We start from the raw sequence: 10,987 nt of genomic DNA, 5'->3' as shown, positions 1-10,987 counted from the left end.
CATAACTAATCTTATAATGCTATTAATATATGTATATATATGATAAGTAATCTAGGGACATTAATCATAGTCGACAAATTATAATCCGATGGCTATGATTATTATGAACAGTATCAAAACACATTCTACCTACCGTGTCATATAGTATTGTAAATAATAAATTATGTACAGTGTTTATATAAAATAAATAATCGTTAGATAATAATTCAACGACTGTAATTAAAATAAATGTGGATAAACAGTATGGAAGTAGGTTGAAGATGAATTGTTTTTAGGTTATCAATCAAGAAGTTTGATTCTTTCCGACAAGTGTTTGCTACCATTCAACAAACAAAACACTAATATATATATATATGTGGGTGGTTGTGTGGTTCTTTGCTTGTATGAGAGGCAGTGGAGCACCTTCAAAGTCACATCACATCACATTCTAATTTGAACCAAGTTAATCAAGCATTTTAATATGGATAATAATAATAATAATATCAATGAATTAATTAATTGGAAAACGAGAGGGTTGGAAAAATGAAAGGAACATGGCCGACAACTTGCCAAAATTGTGATCCTTCTTCTATGTTGAGGGATAAAGACATGCCATTTCTTCTTCTAGATTATCAAGCATATATTCCAATTTTATCAATTGAAGGATTCATTACATAAAAAGTAATAATATAAATATTTCAAATTAAAGAAGTTTATTAATATTATTGATTACCAAAGTACTTTACATTTTAATTTTTTTTTTTTAAATTTGGACAAACCATGCCAGGGTGTGTGTTGCCTCATCAAAAAGGACATGAAATACATACGTTATAATTTAATAATTTAATATTTATGCGTAAAAGTTTCATTTTATATGGTTCTCCTTTTTTTTATTTATTAATTTTATCTAATTTACACTGATTAAAAAAATCAGTTGAAGTATATTCTATTTTTTTTAATAAAATATAATCATCTCAGGAATGTGTACGAATATGAAATTAATATGTCAATATATTTTATGCCTTTGTGTGAGTTAAAGTTCAAATTTATCTTATCGGTAATGACACAAAACATACGTTCTAATTTAATATTTATGTACAAAAAAATTATTTATATATTTTTATTTAGATATAAAAAAAATTGAAACTTTTATATTTATATGGTAGTATATAATTTATAATTAATTTCACACTGAAAATATAAAAACATGAGTTAAATGAGTAAGCCGACATTGTCATTTAATAAACAATAAAAATCAAAATATTTGAATTTATTGAAATGCATTTAAACTAATAAAAATAAAGAAAAAAAAACAAGAAGTAGAGAAAAAAAAAAGTTGAAATATTAAGTGTGACAACCGCCAACCGACACAAGAAAAAAATTACAAAAATTATATATAAACAAATGAATGAAAACATTAAGAAAGATATGGAATTTAAAATGTAGTAATAATAAGTGACCGTTGGAGCAAACAAGGAAGGGAACAATCCCCAACGTGGACTTTTCTAGATGTTTCCCCGGAGATCTGAAGATCCGCACGCTTGTCTAGGGAACACGAGTTTTGAGGTAAAATGAACGGTTGTGATGAAATCAATCTGCAAGCATTCATTCATTGGTTATTATAAAAAGGGTGCATGTTGACTAGAGAATACTAGGATTGGTTATGTATGTATTTTGTGAATTTCTTTTAATGAATCTTGGAAAATAGGGATTTGAATTTAGTATGTTATTTTTCTTGTTTTTATATATATGTTTTTTTAATAAAAGTGTGATCCATAGTAAATATGTGGGTCTCATATTTATTATTTGCATATTTTAAAAAAATATTTTTAAATTTAAAAATAAAAGTGGACTTCACAATTTGAGTCGTTTCAGCTACTATTAAGGATCGATAATCAGTGAGTACATGATGATGAAAATCTTTAATCGAGCATGAATCCTTCTTAAATATACTATTAATATGTTATTTTTTTTATTTTACATGTGTTTTTTTTTAACTTGTATATTTCATATATTTTTTAGAATAAAAATATGGCACACAAAAATATACACATAAATATTTAATTTTATTCACTAAATATAAAAGAGAAAATTATAGTAGGTCCTTCAATTCATTTATAATTCCTATAAAGTTTTCAATTTTATTAAATCTTTAAAATATTTTTTATTTTTAAATCCAAATTAAATTAAAGTAGTATTATAAAATTATCCCGGCCTTATTCCCTCCAAGTTGTGTATGGGTCTAAGCCATCACACTTGTGTCTAAACATGAAAGCGGCTAGCTCATTCCTTTTGTGTTTGTGTTCTAACATCTCTTTATATCCCTACCACCATTGATTGGGATATTTTTTATATTCTATTAAACTATTAATAATAGTATATTAAAAAAAAATTGCACAAAATTAATAATAAACTTGTAATATATATATGTAATTATTTCATTAGTGAGGTCATTACAGTCCAAACGATCTAGTTCAAATAATGTTTTTTCAAGGTGGATAAAACCGCATATATTAATAATATGATCAAAGGAAAAATATATATATAATAGTTACAAAAAGGAAGAGAGATAAAACAACCAACCACCATGAGAGGAAAATGAACAGCATTATATATTCATACATAAAAAATAAAAAAATAAACAAGGGTAAATTTTTGAGGAAATCACTCTGTTATTATCGATTTTCATTTTGATCATTGTGTTTTAGTTTGTATATTTTTTATCATTCGATCATATATTGATTTTTACGGATGGTCAATGCGACTTTTCGAATTAATTTTAAGCCCGGCATGATAACCCGAGATCTTTATGTCATACTATTTTAAAGATGATTCCATCCAAGCTGAAAAGGACACAAGGTTGAAGTGTCTGGTTCATTTAGGCTATGAAAACACTTTTATATAATGTAATATAGCATTTTCAGCTGTCACGTCAGTTAAAATTGTCAAAAAATCCATGAGTGACAAAATGTGAAAAGAAATCAATACATGATAATAAAAAATATATAAATTGAAACACAATAATCAAAATGAAAATCGGTCATAACACAGTGTCCTCCTAAAAAATTTATCCAAATAAATAAAGAAATTAAGTGAAAAAGATAATTTCTTAAAATTATTTGATACAAGAGTAATTAGGAGATTAAAAAAAAGTTTTTTTTTAATCTAATAACTCAGTTCTCAATAATACTTTTGAAGTCATAAAGCTCGTGTTCTTTTTTATCATAATTAATTATCATATCACTCATCTATTGCAGCAATGGTGCAATGATGTTATATTATGTAATTAATAATAATAATAATAATAATAATAATTAATATTATTATTATTAGTAATAAGCAGCGGCGGGAAGTTAGGGAGAAAATGGTGGTAGGGTAGGATACTAGGGACTAGGGAGCGTGGCAGAACCGGTGATGATGAAGCAGTCTAAAGGTTGGACAAAAACAGAGTGTTCCCATTTTCATGTGGGTCCTTCCTTTTTATTCAAAAGTCTTTTGGGCCTTTCAAAGTAAAAAGATAAGAATATACATAAACTTTAAATAATCATCAAACAATGAAAGAGAAAGAAATTTTCCATGGATTTGATTTTGGTGAACCATCGGGTTTTAATGAAAAAATAACATGAGGTTTTGCAAGTTTGCAAAAACACACTTGGATGCTTAAATATCAATTTTTGCAATTGTTGGGTTGTTATGTAAAAATAAATATCATTTTGCAATTTAAACCCCCTCTTTTATCTGAAGGGGTTCATTACTTCATTTGGACAGAAATAGTGGAAAATCCTTCACTTTAAAAACTCCTTATTTTTAAATTAAATTTATTTTTACTTCTACTAAAAATAAAACGAGTGGCATAAAAAGTTTATCAAAAATTATATGTTATCAATTACCTCTCGATCTATTAATATCATATTTATTACATAATATATATGAGTATTAATTTCATACACGTTCACATATCTGATTTTTTTTAATCGGAGAGTAATTACAATCTATTAATATATAATAATAATAATAATAGATGTCAAAAATTATTAACCAAGTTGAAGTTTCAGTTTGGATTTAGCCCCACAAGTAAGCCCATGCAATTGTTGTTTTAATGTTTAAGATTTAGCCATTTAGGTGATTCTTATCAGGTATTTCTGTTAGTTTTTTTTTTTAAGATAAACTCATATATATATATATATATATAGTAAAAGATGTATAAAAAAAAAATTAAAATTAGGAGGAACTAATAAGCATAAAGGGTGAAATTCTATTGTCCTTGTTCTACATGATGAACTAAATAGACCATTAATAATGTCCAGAGCTTTGTTTCCTGATTATTAAGTGGTTATCCTTTGATTCAATTTGTGAATGTACAAGTTATTCTATGTTTACCTGTGGTAGTTCCTTTTTCTTGCTGAAACTTAACAAGAAACTAACAGCACAAACAAAGCATGAAGAAAATAAACCCCACAACAACACCAGATGATAAAATAATAAATTAATAATCAAGGGACAATAATAATATATATATATATATAAATATATATGGTTACATATCAGTTCATTCAAGAAACTAACAGCACAAACAAAGCATGAAGAAAATAAACCCCACAACAACACCAGATGATAAAATAATAAATTAATAATCAAGGGGCCATAATAACATATATATATATATATATAATACAAGGACTTAGGACCTGTTGTTTCTTCAAGCTACAATGACACACTAGACAAAATGATACCTGATCAACAATAGGCCAATGAGGCAAAAATACACCCAAAAAAAAAAAAAAGATCATGAAGGTAGATTACCCATTTCAAAGCATGAATGAATATACATGTATATGCATATCATATGATTTACTCTTAAAATGCAGATTCATCAAATTCTGCAGCATTCATCTGCCATACCTTTATGGATTTGGCAGCCACACGTGCGCCGGTGGCGTTGTTGAAGACGAAAACTCGAGCAGAATTGTAAATGGCTTCTGTTGGATATACTCTGGATGTGATACATGTCCTCCCTCCTTGAGCAAAACTCTCTACAATTGAATGATCCACCTAAAAACAGCAACAATGTATCATAAAAAATTTCATTGTGTCTTGTTGAATACAGAGTGACCAAAAAAGTTGACATTGATGTTCATTCATTACCATCATAAGTTCATTGAGTCATTGAGACCCAGTTTGATCATTAATGAGTATGTGCAACTATTTATTCATTACTAACACAGGTTTTGAACTAATATGCAACATGATTAAATCAATATGTACACTAACTTGCTTGTAAAATTTGACTGAATAAAACCAAGCATGGAAAAATTGATAAAAATGGAGCAATGTAAATCAAATGCTTTGCAGTAAACACCGGAGCATCAACTTACCAGTATCCTTACTGACAATGTCTCACCATCAAGCACTGGGACTTTGTTGCCAACCACTCTCTTATAGATGTCATTAGCGTGGGAAGATCTGCAATTAATAGAATGTTAATATGAGTTATGTTTAGCTTCCAAACAAGTAAGAAACAACACAACTATGAAACAAGAATAAAAAGGCATAGTATATATACTTCATTTCGTCATGGCAGAAGTGAGTTTGAAGACCACCATCAGGCTTTTTTGCAATGTAAAAGTATACTGCAGTTTGTTCAGATAGCTTAGGATCAGCTAAAACAAGCAAACCAAATGGCCCCAGAGCACCTCTGTGTGTGGCTCCACCACTGGTGCTGCAATTGTATCCCACATCAGCCTCTAATGTCTCAGCCAAAGAAGCAGCATCTATCACAAACTCAGCCTCAATGTCCAACTGAGTATGCAAGCAATAATATATGACTCTTGTTTTAATTCCTGGATATGAGATTAATACATGCAAGATGAAAGGGAAGTTAAGGACTACCTGTGTTGCTGATCGGACATCAAGGGGTACAACTGATCCAGAACTGATATTGATGTTGGTAAACTCTTGGCTACTTGCTCTAAGGCTCTCCACCTCCTTAACTGGCCATTGCAACAGGTTGCTTCCTGTCTTCAGATCAAGCAACACTGTCCGAGGGATTCCCTGTCATGTAGAATATTCTGAATACTAAGATCTTACAGTAATTATGGGTGCATTTTTTTAAACAGTAAACTAAAAGGAATAAATATGCAGATAATAATGTGTTGAATGATTACTGTACAAGAATATAATCCCAAATCACAAATGTATTACATATCATTGGCAAGAAAATGGTCAATAATTTAAACCCCAAATCGATGATGAGGTGGCCCCACAGATACTATGTATTTTAAAGGGTTGGTTGGGCATGGGGAAGGTTTTAGTTGGTGAAGACAGACTTTAGGGAGCATCACACACCCAAACATTCATGTCTGGAAAATGTATTACTTTTCATCCAAAACCTTTTTGAACAAGGTTTAGTCTTCACTCTTAACATTACTAATTCAAAATTTAATACTGACCTCAAGATTAAAAAGGCAGGTGAGATTATGTCATTAACTCAGGCTATCATACTAATACTAAATTATTTCAATAATTCGTAAGCTTATCAAACACTCCAGCTCAGCTCTGACTCAGCTCCAATACCTTTCTAGATGAGCTGAAAAATCAATCACATTTCCTCCAAAACAATCATATCCTGTTATCACTCTCATCCACGTATCTTTTGTCTGTTATACTCCAATAATTTCATTATTTAAGCTCAATCAAAAGCTCAACCACACAAGTCATTAGGAATAATAATTATGTTAGCAATATTTTTAGGATAACATCACAACATCAAGCATGCGTAAGGCTGGTCACATGGGGGGAAGGCTATGTAGTAGTCAAATCAAACACAACTACAAACCAAATGAGATTATAGTTAGGTTGCAATGGGGTGCATTGGCCTGCCAGAAACTACTTTACTATGATAGAGACCCTGCTTCTCCAGGTTTGAATAAAAAGCCGGTTTTGACACGTATAGCTCTTGATTAACATTTGAATCCAAAGCTAAGTATTGTCAATAAATTTAGTTCCCTCAAGCCACTTCTTTTATCTGTCTCTTCTCCCTAAAGTTATTCATGCTTCTGGAGTCTTCTTCGGAGACTCGCTATGAATTTTCAATAGCCTCCAGAATTTTTCTAAATAATATTATTTGTTTATAATGTCTAATACAATAAATCTAAGCCTATTCAATCTAAAAAACAGAAAGAAAAAAAAAAAAGACTTTTCAAGGAAGTAGGTATTATATTTATCATCAAATAACTATTTTTTTCCGAACAAAATAATTAAATCAAAGACAGATGAATAATAAAACAAAATTCATAAATAAAATATTACTAATAACAGTTGATCGTATTTCATTTATTCAATCGAAAACTCTAGGTTTCGAAAATCAATTTCTAAGTTTAATCAAATAAATAATAGCCATTAGATCCAAAAGAATTCGTATTCAAGTCCCTCTATAAAATCAAAAACTAGTCATAATTTTTTTTAAAAAAAATACTAATTAAAAAAATTCATAATTATCATTTCCAAATTTATTATAATCTAGCATACTCCATCCGTTTTAAAATTATAAGTCCGTTTTAAAATTATAAGTCATAAGCATGATTCAAACTCGCAATCTTTCAAGTATCAATAGTAATGAAATACAAATAATTCAAACTCTCAATCTTTCAAAGTATCAACAGAAATAAAATACAAATCATGCAAACTCTCAATCTTTAAAGTATTGTAAGGAATAAAATGCAAACCATTTATTGCAAAATTAATGCGCTAGATCTCAATTAAATAATAAAATAAAAATACTACTGTATCTGAGAAATCAATTATTATAACCATCAGAAATAGCTTACTAATTTCACAAGTCTACCAGTACCATCACAATGCACAGGAGAACTGGAGAAGCAGAATGATAAAAAGAAAAATAATTAGAGAGAGAGAAGCGTGAATGGCTTGTGAGTACCTGGAGAGAAGCCCAACCTTTTTGCGCATCAGCGAATTCACTATCGGTCTCACCAACCCATCCCCAGAGCACTCGCCGCGCTCTTTGTTGATCAAAGAACGTCTTTGAAGCGTAGAACTTGCCCCAATCGTACCTCAAACCCAGGCCCACGTCCTCTTCCGGATCATCTGGTACCCATCTCACCTTCTCGCTCTCATACATTCCAATGGCGTAGTAATCATGCCTGTCATCATCCATGCTCGCCTTCAGCACATGCTTCACCTTCTCGCCGACGATTGATGTATCCAAACCACCAACCCCCGCCGTTGTCGCAACGGGGTAGAAGTCGACACACTCCCACATCCCCGTCCTCGCAACCCCGTGAAGCCTTCCCGGAAGTAGCTCGTAGTTCAAGAAGTCCTTCGTTTGGTACACCAGCGCGATCCCTGAGTGCCCTTTGTCCTCCTTCGTTCCGATCACGAACCGCCACGCTTCGGCCTCGTCATCGTACCACGCCGTGGTTGGATCCCGGAAATCCTTCGGGCCTACTCCCGGCGGCGGGATGAGGACGGGGTTCGCATCTGATTTTGTCCACTCGAGAAGGAGTGGATCTGTGGGGTCGGTGGGGATGGCGAGGTTTTGGACCTGTACGGAGGCGTTGGTGGATCCGGTGTAGAGCATGATGAGAGTGCCGTCGGGGAGGATGGTGGCGGAGCCGGTCCAGACGCCGTCGGAGTCGTACCATTGATCGCGAACCATGGCGAGAGGGAGATGTCGCCATCGGATGAGATCGCGCGACACGGCGTGGCCCCAAGTGATGTTCCCCCACACCGCTGAATCAGGGTTGTACTGGTAGAACAAATGGTACCATCCTTTGTAGAACACCGGCCCTGCCATTAATCTCACCACCATTACCATCCAAACAAGAACTCTAAAAACCAATCAATAAACCATCAACGAAGAAGAGAGAAGAAGAACTCACCATTCGGATCTAGATCCATGGAAAATTCAAAACAACCAAAGAAAAAACACAAACAATCAAATCATCAGTATCTATAGAAAAAAAAAATAGAGGAAAATCTCGATTTGGAGGAGGAATGGGGAAGGAGAGGAACCATTCATCCAGTTCTTTTCGGGTTGGAAATGGAAGGCGGTGCGCTGCCATTGGAGCATGTGGTTGGTCCAGGGGAAGAAAGGGGTGGAATGGAGAAGGCTGGAGATGCCGGAAGTCTTCTCGGAGACGCCATGAGAGGGTCCACGTGAAAGAGGTGAGGAAGGATGGAGGATGGGGTTCTGGGAGTGGTTGGAGTGATTGTGGACATTGAGGAAGACAACGAGGGTCAAAAGTGCCGTAGCGAGGGCGAATGACAGGAGCTTTAGATGGCGGACAGGGGGAGGAGAAGAAGGGGAGGAAGCGAGAGGGATGTAGTCCGCCATTGGAGGAGGTGGAGGAGGAGATGGCCATTGATGGGGGTTGGAAGAGGTGTTCTTATGGAAGGAGACGTGGAGGTGGTGCTGGCCCGAGAGGGCGATGCTGACGTGGATATGTGGGCCCGGGTTTTGGAGGGGAGGATTGCAATTGGTCGGCTGCCCGAAGCATTAGGAAATGGCCTATGTTTAGATTCTTAGTTTGGAGACACAGAAAACGGTGCATGATGTTATTATTAATTTTTTTTTAATATTTTTAAATTATTTTTTAAAAATTTTATATTTGTATTATAGTGAAAATAAACTTTATATTATTATAAAAAATATAAATATATTTGGTAATTGTCAAAACTTTTTTTATGTATATATATATATTGGAGTTAAATACACAAACCGACCATATTAGTCATATCATTCCTTTTGTCTGGCATGATATAATATTGTCTATTGAACTTTTTAGGGCATAGTTATTGAAATTTTAGAAGGGTCTGAAATAGAAAATATTACAAAAATGGTGAACAAATAATTTAATGTTTCCTAATATATATATATATATATATATATATATATATATATATATATATATTTATATAAATCATAAGTATGGTAAATAATATAATATTTTTAGAGATTAAATTGATAATCAAGAACCTTTTCATATTTATATAGATTTAATGAAAACTATGTACAGATTGATGAAAAATTTAATAACAATAAAATCTTTGGACAAGAATTAATTCCAACATCCTTCAAAATAATATCAACAATGATTAATACTAACAAACTTTCATATTTCATTAATTTATTTTTCTATATTTTTTTAAAAATAAAGATTTATGTTTATATTTATTATACCTATTTTTTTTAAAAAATCATTTCATGAAAAACACTATAATTGAGACTTTTAACTTGTTAACTAACAATGAGCTAACCCAATAATTAAAGCACTCCGTTTTTATGGAAGAGATCGGCACTACATGAACATTATAGGATGTTTTATGCACAAAGTGATGGTGCGTGGTAGGGCTGTTCAAAAAAACCGGTTAAACTGTAAACCGGACCGGACCGGTTTTTTTTGAACCGCCGGTCCGGTTCCAACCGGTTTCATTATTAACCGGTCCGGTCCGGTTTTGAAACCGGTTCCAGACCGGTCCGGTCCGGTTCCAGTTTTTGGAACCGCGGTCCAAACCGGACCGGTTTACCCTGTTTAATTATTTTTACCTTAAACTCTCTCTCTCTATATATATATATGAAATTTTCTATCTAATGAATGGTCGATTGTTTGTTTTTAACTCTATATATTAAATGACCATTCTATTAATTTAATTTTTAATTCATAAAAAATCGGGATCGAACCGGATTGGGACTCAAATTAGTCCAAAAACGGTCCAAACCGGACCGGGACCGGTCCAAAAGCAGTTTGGACCGGTCAGGTTTTCTCGATATTTAGTCCGGTCCGATTCGATAATAAAGAACTGTTTAACTCGGTCCAGGTCAGGTTTTGGACCGGTCCGGTTTTGGACCGTGCACAGCCCTAGTGCGTGGTATATTTAATAAATCTGTACGGATATAACTAAAAAAAAAAAAATAACAATGATGGTTGATGTAAATCTCAATAACAAAACAACCAACAAATAATTCAAGAAAAAAATTAAAAGAAAAACA

The 10,987-nt window shown here is 32.7% G+C and overlaps 1 protein-coding gene across 1 annotated transcript; it reads right to left on the bottom strand.

Annotated features, from left to right (window-relative positions):
- Nucleotides 1-4,589: 4,589 nt before the first annotated feature.
- LOC120272128 (acid beta-fructofuranosidase-like) lies at nt 4,590-9,365 on the bottom strand. Its single transcript, XM_039278879.1, has 7 exons — nt 9,010-9,365; nt 8,877-8,885; nt 7,916-8,784; nt 5,869-6,030; nt 5,543-5,778; nt 5,355-5,442; nt 4,590-5,031 (listed from the first exon to the last, which is right to left on the bottom strand). The coding sequence occupies exons 1-7, from the start codon at nt 9,329-9,331 to the stop codon at nt 4,837-4,839; spliced, it is 1,881 nt and encodes a 626-aa protein (XP_039134813.1). The 5' UTR covers nt 9,332-9,365; the 3' UTR covers nt 4,590-4,836.
- Between the last annotated feature and the right edge of the window lie 1,622 nt (nt 9,366-10,987).

Source organism: Dioscorea cayenensis, chromosome 11 (genome assembly GCF_009730915.1).
Source record: "Dioscorea cayenensis subsp. rotundata cultivar TDr96_F1 chromosome 11, TDr96_F1_v2_PseudoChromosome.rev07_lg8_w22 25.fasta, whole genome shotgun sequence".
In the NCBI taxonomy this organism is placed as follows: domain Eukaryota; kingdom Viridiplantae; phylum Streptophyta; class Magnoliopsida; order Dioscoreales; family Dioscoreaceae; genus Dioscorea; species Dioscorea cayenensis.
Note: the sequence above shows the minus strand (reverse complement) of the source record. Positions and strands in the feature narration are given on the sequence as shown.

Excerpts from the sequence above, each read along its gene's own strand:
- LOC120272128 (XM_039278879.1), bottom strand. The coding sequence starts at position 9,331 with ATGGCGGACTACATCCCTCTCGCTTCCTCCCCTTCTTCTCCTCCCCCT. Across the intron at positions 5,779-5,868 it reads ATGTCCGATCAGCAACACAG|TTGGACATTGAGGCTGAGTT; the intron begins GTAGTCCTTAAC and ends TTGCATACTCAG. Across the intron at positions 5,443-5,542 it reads TTCTGCCATGACGAAATGAA|ATCTTCCCACGCTAATGACA; the intron begins GTATATATACTA and ends TATTAATTGCAG.